We start from the raw sequence: 15,769 nt of genomic DNA, 5'->3' as shown, positions 1-15,769 counted from the left end.
CTTCCCTGGCACTCTGTCTTGGCCCACTTTTAGTCCCTTGGTGCTGGAATGTTTCATGTTGCTGGCACCAGGTACACTGCTGGCAAACCCCCATTTCTGGTGTTGGCTTCCTTTTCTGTCTGCCTCCTTAAGCTGCTTTGAGCTGAAGAAATGATTCACTGTGACTTTTTATTGGATTTCCTGATCAGAATTCAGACTGGTACATTTTCTAGATCATTGTGGAGGAAGTGTGCTGGGCAAAATGTTTCTTCTTACTCTGCCATCTTGTTTCTACCTCCAAACAATGTCTCACTAGATGTGGACTGCTGTTGAGGAGGACCACCTGTGCTGGACTGACCAAGGAAGACAGATACCTAGTGCAGACCAGAATACTACAAACTGGGACTGGATCTACAGATAGCTCTTCTGATGGTGATCACAGCTGCCCAGCAGACGCAGTGATCCTCTGGGTTGGGTGGAACTTCCTAAACTCAATTCTGTCACAGATCTTGCCGGGAACCAATCAAATCAATGTCATCCAGGGTCCTGGCCAGTCAGACACTAGCCTCAGAGTTCCAAATTCACCATCACAGTCTGACAGAAGTCATTCCAACTAGTGACAAAGTGGCAGGCATTACCTGACACCTTTCACTTAGAGCCCTGGCAGCCTGCATCACTTGTAACCTCCTGAGCAGGCCACTTCCAAGCCAGCCCTCTCTCTTTCACATAAGTATTGATTCTTAAGGTAAAAGGGGTTGGATCCTTCCTTTGACCTTTCCTGTTTCTCTGAAATGAAATATATCAAGTCATGAAAATTAGCCCACAAAGTCTGAGAGATGCTGTGAGGTGAAGGTTGCCACCTCCGTAAGTTTGGAGCTCTTGTTTGTTGCCCACAATGTGTGCCACAGATTTTGTTTCTGGAGCCTTTCTTGGATTATGGCTTCTGTAAACTTATGGTTATTTCAAGTTCTTCTTCTTACATCATAGTTTCTTTATGGTATGTAGCTGCATGACTAGATGTAGAATTCCCCGCTCCCTATACCTGAACTGCTTGCTGTGAAGCAACAACTCCACTCTGTAATTACACAAATAATTTTTTGAACCAGGAACAAAACTTTATACTTATTCCCATTGGCTTCATCTTAGACCAATGTTCTCTACTGCTTTGGGGATCTTCTGACATCTAAAGTAGTAGCTGTCCCTCTAAACTTTATGCCTTCTCCAAATTAGACCAATAGGCTACCTGCTGCCTTCAACTGAGTCAGTGACAACAATGCTAAATATGACAGGGATCAGGAATGTGATTTTCCTGTTATAGAATTTTACTTTTCAACAACCAATTAACAAGCATACTATATGTCAGGGACTGTGCTAAGCACTGGGGATGCAAATACAAAGAGTGAAACAATCCCTACTCTCACTGCACAAATGATCCCATCTATCCCAATCTTTTCCAGCATATCACCACCTTAGCATCCCCATTCTCTCTTTAATCTCTTCCTGTCTACTATAAACATGCTCATCTTGAGGATGTCTCCCAAACCCTCACTTGAGTCATCCATCCCTGCCAGCTATCATCCCATGTCTTTCCTCCTTTTTTGGCTGAATCTCTTGTAAGGCCATAGAGTAAGTGCCTCTACTTTTCCTCATCACTCCATGAAAACCATTCTTTCCAAAATTACTAATGAGCCAGACATGACGTTTTCTCAAGCCTCGTCTGTAGCCTTTGACAGTGTCGAACACCCTCTTGTCGATACTTTTTCTTGCCCAGTTTTGATGACACTGTTCTCTGCTGGTGTCCCTCCTACCTTTCTGATTATTCTACCTCAGTTTCCTTAGTTAGCTCATTCCCTGCAAAGACCCTTTTCTCCCCATCCCACCCCAGCATTCCGTCTGGTGACTTTATCAGCAGCCAAAGTCTACACAGACAACTCAGATCTACTTGTCCAACCCTAATCTCCCGTTAGATATGGATGTCCCCAACTGAACTCATTATCTCTCCCCTCAACTCTTCCCCTCTCTACTGCCCCTGTTGCTGTTGAGGCTACTGCCATCCTCCTAGTTACTACCCAGGCTCAGAACTCCTCATTCTTTCATCCCACCACCCACCCCCATATCGAATCAGCTGCCAAGTCCCATCTTTTCTGCCTTTGCCACATCTCTCCCACATGCCCCCTTCTCTTCTCTGACAATGCAGACAGCACGGTCTGTCAAGTAGATCTGTAGGTCCTCATTACCTCGAGCCCGGACTATTCCAACAGCCTGCTGGTCCGTTTCCCTGCCTCAAGTGTCTCCTCACTCCTACCCATCTTCTACTCAGCTCTCACACTGATCTCCTCAAACGCAGGTCTGATCACATCATCCCGCCCCTCCAACTCCAGGCAGTGAACTCCAGGGGCTCCCTGTCACCTCCAGGCTCAAAGAGAAAAACCTTTGTTTGGCTTTAAGTCTTCCACAGCCTGGCTGCTTCCTACCTTTCCAGGCTTCTTCCACCTTATTGTCCCCTGCACATTCATCAGCCTGGTGACTCTGGCCTCCTCAAACAAAACCCTCCCTTTTACTAGAAGTCTTTCCCAGGCCCCCCCCCCTTAGTCTCAGGGCCTTCCCTTTGAGACTCCCCCAGTTTATCCTACAGACATTTTGTCAGGATAGAATTTTTGCATCTTGTCTCCACGGTGACACTGTTTTCTGTCTTTTGTTGCATCCTCAGCACTTAGCATGGTACCTGGCATACAGCTGGCACTTAATAAATGCTATCTGACTTGACTCTTAAGTCATTTTACTTCCATTCTACAGATCAGGAAAATGAGGTTTAGTGTTTGGCAGCTTGGCCAAATTCCTCTGGCAAGAAAATATCTGAGGCAGGAATCAAACCAAGATCCTCCAACTCTTAGGTTACTATGTGCGTGTATACATGCACACACAGGAGACTATTTTTTAAATGCACATATGAGCCAAAGATGATCTCATCTCTGGAAGTGCCCAGTCAGTCCAAACACAACTAGCCCTGGCTTGAAAAGCCCAAGTCTTCCTCTTCCTTCTTAGCCTGAGACCCTGATCAGGACAGAAGAACCAGTAATGGCAAACAGGGTAAAGATAAGCTGCGAGGAGGAAGGTGTGAAGAAGTCCCTCTTCTCCACTCCCACCTTTACCTGTCCTCCAAGAGGATGGGCTAGGAAAGGAGCATGTTGTCCCTAGGCCAGTGACGGGCAAACTTTTTAAAGAGGGGGCCAAAGAAAAGGAAATGCTCATCTGTCAGTCTGTTTCTAAAGGCAACTCTTTCAAAGTTTCATTGTATTGGTCAGATAGGAATAATGTCACGAGGGGGGATAGAACATTTCAGGGGGCCACATCTGGCCCTCAAGCCGTAGTTTGCCCATCACTGCCCTAGGCCATTCTCCTTCTAACTTTGGTCAAAGACTAGCCAAGTTGGCAGAACTGCCCTCAGCTTATCCCCAGAGCACACTGTGCTACATTGGTACAGTTCTACTCCAAGAAGGGCCCTCCCCACCCCACCTCCCATTTCAGGTCAAGATCCCCTTAGCCAGGTATCAGCACTCCTGTAAGCTAGAGCCACCCAGGCCTGGCAAGGGGCCCTGTGAGAAGCCCTTTTGTCCAGTTACTTCCATGAGCCAAGGAGAAGACAGGGCTAAGGGAGTAAGCCAAGCAAATGCTGGGATAAGATGTCAAGTTCCCAAGCACCTGGCCCTGTAGCCCCTGCCCCTAGGGACATGGCTGGAATTGGAGCAGTCTAGGAGGAGGCAGAGGGAATGGTGAGTCAGAGCCTGCCCTCAGTATACCTCTCCTGTGGTGAATCTGATTTATCACCTTCTGGGTGGCAGACCCTACCTGGGCAAGAGCTGGGTGGTGCCTCCCAAAAGGCCAGACAACCAAAGCTGAAAGCCTGGGCTCCTTTCACCCAGACAGCCCAAAGTTCCAAGGAAGCTCTAGGCCCAGACCTCCATCCACACATTTTACCAATAGTGAAACTGAGACCTGGGGAGATGAAATAACCTGTACAGAGGCCCAGGAAAGCCAGGACTCACATTTGGGACTTGGGATTATAATCCAAGGTTCCTTCCTGCAAAATCACAGAAGTTCCACACTGAAAGGGTTTCAGAGAATGTTGTCTGATAGCTGAACCAGAATCCCACTCCACATACCTCGAGAGTGATCTTCCCCTTCAGAAAGGACTCCCATGATGGCTACTTCACTACCTGCAGAACTCTGAAATAGCTTTCATGACAAGTCTTTCTTTACATTGAAAAAGAGGGGTCCAATGCCCCTCATACTACTCTCTCCAGGAAGCAACGCAATACAGCAGAAAATATGGGATCTGGATTCAGAGGATGTGGGGGTGAAGCCCATCCCCCCTCCTCTTCCACTCCCCACCCCACCCCACCCCAGTTGAAGGCCCCTAGACAGGCTACTTCGAGTTTTAGTTAGCTCTTCTGTAGACTGGCAGCTGAAGGAGATGACCTCAAAGGTCCCTCCCCATTCTAAGACTCTGATCCCACAATGCTCCTTACTGCAGCTTGATGGCCTAGACAAGTTAGTTCTGGAAAAGGGGGCATGGTGGCCCTCCCATTCTGGGAGAGGGAGCAGAGGGCTCAGAAACCACTTCTCTCTCCAGGCTATCAGGAAAAACAAAGGGCTCCCCTCACCCCAAAGTAGGGAAAGATATTGAAGGGAACACCAGGATAAAAACTAAGAAGAAAAGGAATCTGGAGGGTAAGAAAAGAATCCTGATCACAATTCAATGCAACAAACACTTATTAAGTACCTGCGGGTGCCAGGCCCGAGAAGAGGCAACGGGACCCAAAGATAAGACTGAGAAGTCTCTGCCCTCCAGGAGCTTCTGGGTATAGACACAGTCATTTATGGGGCAAAGGGCACTCTCCCTGGTGGAGGCTGAGCCCTGATGGCAGTAAAGATTATGAGATGGAGAGCTGAGGAGGAGGAGGAGGATCTTTCTGGGCCCATGGAAAGGTGTGAAGATGGTAGATGTCATTTCACATAAACACAACAGTGAAGTCTTCTGGAAAGAGACACTGACTGGTACCACACTGAAGGCCATTACAGGGATGTTTGGTGTGGGGAGGCTGTATTGATGATGCAAGCTGGCTCTTTGCTGCCCTTTAAATAGCTCCCCCCAGCTGAGACAGACAGATGAAGGACAGGTCATTGTACTGAGAGAGCTGTCAACATGTGATCTATGGGTCAATAGCAGTGGTCAATGAAAGACTAAAGAGGAGGAAAAGAAGGGGAGAAAGACGCATGGAGAGAGATACCCAGAGGCAGAGGAAGAGGGAAAGAGAGAGGCAAAGAGCAGATGCACAGAGACAGAGAGGAAGAGAGACAGAGAATGAATGCATGCAGGAAGTTAGAAATAGATAAATATCCTAATTCTATTTTAAAAGGGAAGAGAAGAGAAACTGCATGCTAGAGGCCAGTGAATATGACTTCCATTCTTGGGAAAATTATAAAACATGTTATTAAAAAGTTGGTAAGTGAACATCTCTAAAAGCAAACAAGCCTCACAGTCAATCAGAAAGCATTCATTAACCTCCTACTATGTGCCAGGCCTGGTGCTAAGCACTAGTGCTACAAGGAAAGGCAAGAACACAGCTCCCAGTCTTATCGAGTAGGTAACGCCCAAAGAACTAGGTCCATAAAAGATGAATGGAGTGTGAATGGAAGGTAATTTCAGAGAGGAGGCCCTAGCCAGGGCAGCAGGGGCCTGGGAAAGGTTTCCTGCAGATTCCTGTGGGAAAAGGAGGGCAGAGAAGCCAGGAAGAAGAGGGGAGGGAAGGGACTTTGGGTAAGAATTGTGGCACACAAGCCTGTCGGGCTCAATCCCTCTGCCTTACCTAATTGTTTACGAGGGAGGGTGGGGAGCAGGCAGAGGATGGGAAAGGACCTGGGTAAGAAACAGCAAAAGGCATAATGCAACTTGAACAAAGCCAGGGAAATTCAGAACTGACTAAATGGCCAGACAGAAAAGCCACAAGCAGTTCTGTCAACATGAAAACATCCCTCCCTCTTTCCCCACTGCCAAGGGGAATAACCTGGGACCAGAAATGGCAAAGCAGAAATAGCCAAGGGGTCTGTTTCACCACTGCACAGACCATGCACTGAGGAGTATGTAATGGATTGATTGAAAAACTGGCAAGCTGGGCATTATTAAGTGCACACTTTGTGCCATGTACGTAGCTAGGCACAGACAAAAATGAGGCAGTCCTTCTCCTCTGAGGCAGTCAGGTAGCACAGAGCACCAGACTTGAAGATCTGAGATCTAGCCTGCCTTAGATACCTATTAGCTATGTGAATCTGGACAAGTCGCTTTACCTTGGCCTGCCTCATCTTAAAATGAACATGGTAATAATAGCACCTCTCTCGCAGTAGAGCTGTAGGATTAATAAGATAACATATGGAAAGTGCTTTGCAAATCTTCAAGTGTAAGATTATTACACTAATTCTTCTACTGAAACAAACAACACATACAAAGCTGACTAAGCAGAAGCCACAGAAAGTGTCTTATCTCACTTATCACCCACAAGTTCACTACCTCCTCATCCATGTACCCTGAAATTCCCTCTCTGATCACAATCTGTTGTCATTCTACTTGTCCCTCTGCTTGCATCCCCAGGCCCTGCATTTCACCCTCAGCATGATGCCTCAAATTCCTCTATCCCTCAGTTCTTTCCAAGGTCATCACCCCATGCTCATGTCTCCATCTTGACCCCTTGCTGCACCAATTCAACTCTCCACTGTCCCTTTTTCTTGAGTCGTTTACCCCTTTATTCTTTGCTGAGCTTGCCCAGCCAAGCCTCAGCCTTGGATCCGCTGCCTTAACATCTGGTCACCTTTTGTTGAACCAATCGGGAGAGAATCATGAAACTGTGCTGACTAGGTCCATAATCTCACGTGGACCCTCACTGCAGCAAGGTGTAAATGGATTACATTTTCCTAATCTATTCACCATTCAACTCTTGCAAATCTTTTCATATCTCCTCAAACTTCCCCTAGTTCCCCCTAGTTGAAGACCTCACCTCACACTTTACCAAACGAAATTCAAAGTGAGAGAGAGAAAGATCCCCTTCTCCTCATCTCCCCTGAAGAACTGATCTTTCTCTTTCCCAAGGCCAATCCTTCTACATTTTCAAGTGCTCCCATACCATCCTTTGCTACCTGGGTGTTCCCCAGGGTTCTGTCCTCAGCCTTTTTCCAATTATATAATACTATCTCATTTGGTGATCTCATCAGCTCCTATAGGTTCAATCACCTTAAGCAAATGATTCCAACATCTATATATTCAACCCTGACCTCCCACATGAGCTCTATCACCAACTACATTTTGGACTCAAACTAGATGTGTCCAAAACAGATAACGAGTTACCTTTTCCCCCCAACTTCTTTATTACTATCAAGAGTACCAGTATTTTCCAGTCACTCAGGCTCACTACTTTGGTAACATTCTTGACCCCACACAGCCAATGTGTTGCCATCTCTTGTAATCTAATCCTTCACAACCTCTCTCCAATCTGGCTCCTACTGTCCTTTTCTCCACCCTAGGGAAGGAGTCATGTGCAGTCACCCTGGAAAGGTAGTTTGTTTGTTTATTTATATCTTACAAAACCAAAACCCCAAATCATATACTCATGTAAACAAGTGATAAATCATGTTTTCTTCTGTAAGGAAAGCTAGTTTAGATATATCCTATGAAGAACTTTGAAAGTCAGACAGAAGGGTTTCTCTTTGGTCCTAGAAAGCGTTAAGAGCTACTGAAGCTTCTTCTACAGGGAAGTGCCTGCCTTCTGCTTCATGAATCTGACATCTAAGTGGAGGACATATTAGAAAAGAGAGAGGCTTGTGGGAGGAAGGCCAGTGGCAATAGTTTAGGTAAGAAGTGATTAGGGCCTGAATTAGGATGTGATTGGGAAGGGGTCGTATGGGATGCTGCAAAGGCAGAACTGCTAGGACTTGGCAAGAGGTAAATGAGAATGAGGAGTTGAGGATGCCACTAAGGTTGTGAGCCTGGAGAACTGGAAGGAGGGTAGTGACCTTACCAGAAATAAGGGTGTTTAGAAAAGGTGCTTAGAAAAATTTAGAGGGAAAGATTATGAATTATTTTGGCCATGTTCAGTCTAAGGAACCAATGGGGCAGCCAAGTGAATCAGTTTAAGAGGCTGTCAGAGATCAAGGATGAAGCTCAAGAGAGAGATCGGGAATTCCCTGCACAAAGTCTCAATCATGGACAAACAGGGAACAAGATAGAAAAGCAGAGAATTGCCAAGGGGTTAGTGGCATGGCCCAAAGATGGGACATTGAGACTCCATACTAAGTTTGCCTAAAAGACTATTTTACAGAGCCCTCACAATGGCAAATGTTCACCTGGAAATCAGAGGAAACACTATAAGGGTACTCTCAAGGTCTCTCTGAAGAGCGCTGGCATCCATTGTGAGACATGGGAGATGCTGACACAAAGATGGCACTGTGCTCTAGGAGCAAAGCAGAATTGCATATTACTGCTCAAAAGAAACATAAGATGCCCCAATTGAGAGACAGGCCCAGCCCAAAGGCTCTTACAGTCTTACAGGTGATGTAATGCAAGGTGGCTAACAGAAATTTTTTGCTTCTGTAATTTCTTTTTTTTTTTTTTTTAAACCCTTACCTTCCATCTTGGAGTCAATACTGTGTATTGGCTCCAAGGCAGAAGAGTGGTAAGGGTGGGCAATGGGGGTCAAGTGACTTGCCCAGGGTCACACAGCTAGGAAGTGTCTGAGGCCAGATTTGAACCTAGGACCTCCTGTCTCTAGGCCTGGCTCTCAATCTACTGAGCTACCCAGCTGCCCCCGCTTCTGTAATTTCTAATGGTCACAAAAAGTCAGTTAAACATCTTAGAATCTTCAGAAAGTCAGTTAGAACTTAAAGCTATAAATAGAGGTGAAGTTCCAACAGACGGGGCTTTTGCCTTCTGGCTTTTGCTGTGGCTGGAGGTTTTTGCTTTGGCCTTTCGGCTTGGCTTTGCTTCGGCCTTAGCCTGTGCTTATCTTGTCTTGGGGAAATTTAAACCTATCTCATTTCTCTGGACCTCTCCCTGATCTCCCATCTCCATCCCTCCCCTTCCCTGAATTTCCTTTGGGTCCTGGGTGGAAGGAAGGGCTTGATGATTAGACATTGTGGGTTTAGTTTCTATAGGCTAGTAGAATATCTTCAAATAAGTTACCCCTAGTTTTAATGATTTCATAGAGACTTTACTTAAAAGGCAGTCAAATCTTCCTGACTGGGAGAGCCAGACTCTCTGTGTCTAAACCTCTCCATGACCCATCCCCCACCATTACCCTCTCCCTAGCAGCAGTTAGAAAACCCTGAACTCCTTTCCCCTTCTGACTGACCCTGGTATTAATAAATCCCCTTGTTATCTATTCAAACCCTCTGGTGAATCATTGTGTCGAAAATTAAGACAAGGGCTCAAGGGGAAGAAATCATTTTTCTTTTATTTCTTAAGAGAACTGGGGGCATCCATCTTGGCAGGAAGTACCTACCTCAAGACTTCCTCCAGCCATCAGTTTGACTGGCAGGGAGGGGCCCTCTCGACCCCTCCCTCAAGAGACTGGAAAAACTAACAAGAGAAACCCTCCAGTCAAACCTAAACATTTCTTACTGGCCCTAATTTCCTCCCTGTATTCTGTCTCAAGCCTCTGGGAATAAATCTGTTTGAGCTGCCCTCTCCTACATACCTCATTTCCTCCTATATACCTTCCCTTACCTTCATTCCCCCTTCAGTCACCTTATAATCACCCAATATCCTTTTATCCTTCCTCACACCCAAATTGCATTCCTTTGACCCACCCGGATTACCTTATTTACTTTTTTATACCAGTGATCAGTCACAGTCTGACTGGTCACCATACACTAATCCTGACATACTGAGGTCATTTTGGTCCTCTTCAAGCATTTTCTAGGAAAAAGGGACCCAGAACCAAGAGAAAGGGAGAAGTCAGCCATCTCCAGGCCAAGGAACAAATGCTCTAGCAGATTATTCAATGGGCAATGGGCAGGAGCCAGCCAGAGAAGACCATCTGGGAGGACAAGGGACTGAATTTTCAGCCAAATACTTGACAAAGTATCTCTCAATCTTGTCAGAAGATGGAGGAGAGACAGAAGCTGACTGGTAACAGGATTACTTGGCTTCAGACAGAAGCTTAATGGCCAGGACCAAAGGGTAGTTATTATTGGTCTGAGGTCTCCAGTGGAGTGCCTCAGGACTCTCTCTATGCTTGGCCCTGCACTGTTTAAAGCTACAGGGATATCACTGACCTGAATAAAAGCACAGATTACAGGCTTAACCCATTTGAAGGAGAGAGCTAACACAACAATAACAGTCAGGATCCAAAAGGATATTGACAGGTTGGATGGCTCACTGGGCCAGAACTAATCATATAAATGCAAGAGGAATAAATGTAAAGTCCTATACTCTTGAGTTCAAAAAATCAATGTCACAAGTAAAAGACAAATGCCAACCAAGCAGGTCATCTGAAAACATGCAGGTCTTGGTGGGCTTCAAGGTCCACATGGGTCCACAGTCAGTGGACATGAGAGAAAGCACTGAATCAACATGTCCAGGGGCATAGAGGGGCTGCTCCATTTGTCCCTGGCCCTGGGCCCCATATTTACGGAAGGCATTCACAAGCTGAGAGTGTCTGGAAGGTGACCATGAGGACACATAAAGAACACTTGGAGAAATTGAGGAGGTTCAAATATAACCTCAGGCACTTCCTAGCTGTGTGACCCCGGGCACGGCATGCCACCCTTGTTTGTCTCAGTTTTCTCAACTAGAAAATGGGAATAACAATAGCACCCACTTCCTAGGATTGTTATTTATCACTAGCACACAGTAGGTGCTATATAAATGCTTATTCCCTTCCCCCAGAAGTGCCTCTGCAGGTCACAGCCCCTCTATTTTTTTCTTGGTCTTGCCACATTCTCAGAGGCCAGTCAGCACAGTCTGCAGAGCTCCCTGATCCCCAAGTCCCATTGGGGGAGAAGGCTGGGCCAAAGTGGAGAAGAATGTTTACCTTGGGTTCAAAAAGATTCAGCCTCACCATACAAGAAGACCTACATTGCGGTGGATGGCAAAGCCAGCTGAGGAGAGCAGCAGAGATGGTTAGGGAATGGCTTTCAGTGAGGTTCCCTGCTCAGGGGTCACACAGTGAGGGTATGCATGCAATCCCCTCTCCCCTCCATGGTACCATCCTGGAGTACAGGAGGCCTCAGATCCCTGGAGTCCTCCACTTTCCTCCCAGGTTGCTAGGACTCATTACACTCACTTGCCTGTTGTCAGACACTTCTCTGCTTTGTACAACCCAGCACAAGGGGCTTGATTACAGGGGCTTTCTGAAAACCCAGACCAGCCATGTCTACGTCTAATAACCTTGTTCCAAAAGGCTGACACCCCCACCTGCTGCAGTGAGCAGGTCCAATGACTGATGGGGCAAATCCCACCCAAATCCCTCTTGCCTAGGCTGCCACTGAGCTAGATCCGGGTAATGGCCTAATGGGGCCATGGCTGGTTTAGACAGCCCCTGGGGTGAGGAAGCAAACACCTTGGAGGTTCAGACCAAAGGTGAGACATGCACACCAAGCTATCACCCACCAAAAAGCCTTCCAGAGCCCCTAGGCCTTTATTGGATTAAGGAAAAGGCACAAGAGCCCACCAGCTAAGAGATCTCCAAGATGTCCCTGCCCACTGAGGCCAGGCTGGTGCAGGGACAGAGGAAGGGATGGGTCTGCCCAAAGAGCTGGAGCTCAACCGCTGCCTTACTCCCCAAGGGACGGAAGTACGAGGAACAGCTGCCTTAACCTTTCCCCACTCCCTGAGGAGCAAGCCCAGCCTACAAGTGTGCTCTCCGCCAAGGCCTCCAAAGCCTTTAATTTGATTTCCCTCACACAGGCAATCATAATTATTCTGATTAGGAATCATTACCTGGTGCAGCCTGCACACCCTGACAGGCAGCCCAGCCCAGGGAGGGGGTGCTGGCCCGGCCGCCCTCCTGGAGGAGCAGAGAGCAAACAAAGCCAGCCTCGGGGAGGGCACGGGGCCGAGGCTGTGCAGTTAATGAAGTGCTCACATGCCACGAGGAGCCAACATTTGTAGCTAAACAAAAACAAAGCCCCAAACCCACTGGGGGCCAAAGGACAGATGTCTGCTCAGCTGGAAGCTCACCTGGAGGAGAGGGAGGAAGAAGGGAGAGGGAAGAGGCCAAGACAAGAAGATACAAGAGAAGGGAGGAAGACGGAAAAAGAGGTAGAAATGAGGGACACAGGGAAGGAAGAAAAGGAGAAGTCAGCAGCTAGCAGAGCCACCTGCCTGGCCCAAGTGAGATCTCCAAAGGGCTAAGGCTGTCTGCAATGGGTGCCCATCAGAGCCTCCCCTGGCCCCTGTGGACTTTGGACATCTACAGAGAGAGAGTAAATGGCATTCTAGTGAAGCCATATTGTGGTCAGATGCCTCAGCTGGATTCCAGGGAGAAGAGGGTCAAAGGACAGGACAGAAGGGTCTCCAGACCTACCTCAAGCACTTGCTGGAGACTCGGCTGGCCATCCACCATACCTTGGATGATTCCAGTCAGCTGAAAGGAGAGAAACATAGCATATTGAACCCAGCAGCAGCAAGCCTCCAAGAAGTGTCTCCCCTCCTCAGCCTCTCAACTATGGCTCCCCAGTGCATAGAGATTACAACGAGAACTCCAGCTGATAACTGAGGCCCTCCCCTCCCCAATCTGGCAGCCCCACCACCACCACCACCACCATGGGACAAATCCAGAACCTAAGCCATCTCCTGATCCTCTCCTCTTCGCCTTTAGTCCTTCAAAACCTACTTCAGCCATCACCTCTTCCAGGAAGCCACCCCAAGCATCTGGAACCCTCCTCATTTTGGCCTGATTATACTCACAAACACATCATCTTCTCCCCATGAGACTAAACTCCTCTTGAAGGAGTTATGGCCCCTATGGCTTTCTACCCTCGTATCCATTTCCTCATACATGGGAGCTAGATGGTGCTCCCTGGAGCCCTCAGCCCAGGCCCCAGCACAATCCCTGGGCATGGCCCTGGAGGCTGGCACCAAGCACATACAGCCCTGTCCAGACAGCAGTGACCCAGTGCTGGTGACCAGACACAAGAGGGCAGTGGCCTGCCCCTGGGCAAGGTGGGGATCTGAACACTGGAAGAGCCCATAACCTATGTGCCACGTGTGGGTCTAAGTACAAATGTTTGACTCTGCCCATTCCACCTTCTTTTAAGTTTTGGACATGGTTTATTTTCATATCCTATTTATTTCTAAATATAATCCATCCCGGTCCCTTAGTCAGGAGTCATCTTTAATAACAAAGAGAGGAAAAAAGGAAAAATAGTTTGGCAGAACTAACCAACAACAGACCAGGAGGACACACAATACTCCACACCCACAGTGCCCACCTCTACAGGAAAGGAGGAAGGCTCATTTTCTCATCTCTTCACTAGGGCCATGTTCCTCAGCCTCAGAAATATTCTGAGAAATGAGAGGCATTCCCAAAACTACCTGTGCTCTAAAGAATAGGAATAATACCCCAATAGGCCTGAAATCTCTTCCTTCTGCAAACACATGGAGGCTGGCCCATTCCCTACCTACCTCCTCACCCCTATCCCTGGGGTCTTGTTCCTGCACATTCCCACACTTGACCAACAGGGAGCTTAGGGGCAGAAGGGCAGAAGGAAGCAGGGTTTCCACAGCCCCATCTCCAACACTCACCTCCCAGGCAGCAGAAAAGGAGACTACAAATGGGAAAACTGAGGCAAGGAGGCTGAGCAGTTATACAAGGCAGAGGCAAAATGCGGGGCCCTAGCCCATCCTCCATGTCACAGTTCCTGGCTATGGGTCAGTACCCACTCCCTGGGAGCCTGTCCTGGTCATCTCAGGCCAACTCGGAGGGATAGCCCCCATAGTGGCGCCAGGAAGGGACGCAAGCCACCCTTTTCATGGAGGGGGCAGAGATTTTAAGATCAAACACTAATTAGGTTCTCATTGGATTTAAAGAATACCAAACCCCTGACTGAAAGGGCAGAGAGACTGGCTCTAAAGTCTAAGATCATTGCTGCTGCCGCTATCACTGCCACACTCCTCCAGGTGGGCCCTAGAGTTCATCAAGTCATTATTAGGTGAAATCTTAAAGAAGTGGAGGGCCATAGCACTCCATTTGATACTCTGGAAACTGTTTTTATATTAATCTGTATTTTAATTGGGTAGCAGCAGCTGCCTACAGACTTCCCATGGTCGAACAGGAAAATAAATTAAAAAGATTAACGACACCATTCTTTTACTCCATTCTCACCAGCAGCGGACCCTCCCTGTTTTCACTTCAGAGCAAAGTCCCCTCTGCACCCTTTCCTTGCCTGGGGAGCCCAAGGCAAAGGGCTAAGGCTGGTGGACCTCAGAAAAGCCCTGGAGAAGGGGGAGCAAATACTCCAAGAAGGGGCAGTGCCAAGGTCTCACTGCCCAGGGAGATGGCCAAGAGCAGCAGCCGGAGCTGTAGCTTCTGTGTCTACAGGGCATGCCAGAGTCTACCGACCCTAACAGCTAGAGGGCAGGCCACCTCAGACTCAGAGCTCCTCTGGTATTGGAAATGCCGCCCTGGGGTACTAGGCTGGGCACTTCCCCAGATGGTTGGCATTTCCTTTGTCCCTATTTTGAACTTACTTATGTGTAAATTAGAATGTCAGTTTCCTGGGGGCAAAGTCTGCTTCCTTTGTGTTCCTGTTTGTGTTGCCAGCAGCCAGCCCAGGGTCTGCCACAGAGGAGGAGGTAGCTCATAAGGAGTCCAAGGGATAAGTCCAACCTTATCCCAAGTGGGTCAATGCCTAGGGCCTCAGGGGACTATAAGACCAAGGGCTTTCCCTTCTTTGGCTCCTGTGGGTTCATCCTGCCTGCCTCTACTAGTCAATCAATCAGTCACACTGATTAAGCACACAGGGTAAACCAAACACTGGGCTAAGTGCTGTAAATATAAAGAAAGGAAGGAGTCTGCCCTCAAGGAGTACACAGACTAACAGGGACAACATGCAGAAAACTGGGTCCAAACAAGATGTATAAAGGAAATAAGTGCTGGCATTAATGGAGCCTGGGAAAGGCTTCTTGGAGATGCCATTGTGATGGGGACATGAAGGCAGTCAGAAAAGCCAGATGGCAGAGCTTTAAAAGGGAGAGTATTCCAGGATGGAGAAAATACCCAGAGCTGAGGGATAGAAGGTTCTGTTGGAGAAACAACCGGGAGGCCAGTGCCCTGGGATCACAGACTATGTGAGGGGGCATGAGGTATAAGAAGACTAGAAGGGAGGTTTGCAGGTTATGAAGTGCTTTGAACAAACAGGAATTTATACTGGATGCTAGAGGTGTTGGGGAGCCACTGGAATCGAGTATGGGGGTGACAGAAAGGGGTGTATATCCTCCCTAGGTCAGGGCCTGGACTACTCTGAAGAAATCTGGGGCCAAGGACCATGAGGTACCTTCCCGAGAAGGGGCTGAGAGGATGCTTCTGGTGTGGAAAAGGCTGGCCTCCTTAGGAGAGGAAAGAGATATGAGGAGCTCTGGACTCTGCAGGTGGACAGTGACAAGCTGGGCTCCAGTGGAAAAATGGCTTGGGTGTTGGGTGAGAAGCACAGCTTTCTCTGGCCTAGCCAAAGCCCAGTGGAGAGGGACAAAGTGGCAGAAAGACCACAGCAGGCCCCTAAGAGATAGCCCTGAGGGCAC

General features: G+C 47.9%; 1 protein-coding gene across 1 annotated transcript in view; it reads right to left on the bottom strand.

The window, feature by feature from the left end:
* ERI3 (ERI1 exoribonuclease family member 3) overlaps positions 1–15,769 on the bottom strand; it is a 126,241-nt gene that overhangs the window by 76,364 nt on the left and 34,108 nt on the right. Inside the window, 1 exon segment of the mRNA XM_044674827.1 lies at positions 12,555–12,614. Coding sequence (XP_044530762.1) covers positions 12,555–12,614 — 60 coding nt within the window.

The sequence above is a fragment of the Gracilinanus agilis genome, chromosome 4 (genome assembly GCF_016433145.1).
Source record: "Gracilinanus agilis isolate LMUSP501 chromosome 4, AgileGrace, whole genome shotgun sequence".
In the NCBI taxonomy this organism is placed as follows: domain Eukaryota; kingdom Metazoa; phylum Chordata; class Mammalia; order Didelphimorphia; family Didelphidae; genus Gracilinanus; species Gracilinanus agilis.
The sequence above is the reverse complement of the archived record's forward strand: the minus strand, read 5'-3'. Positions and strand labels throughout refer to the sequence as shown.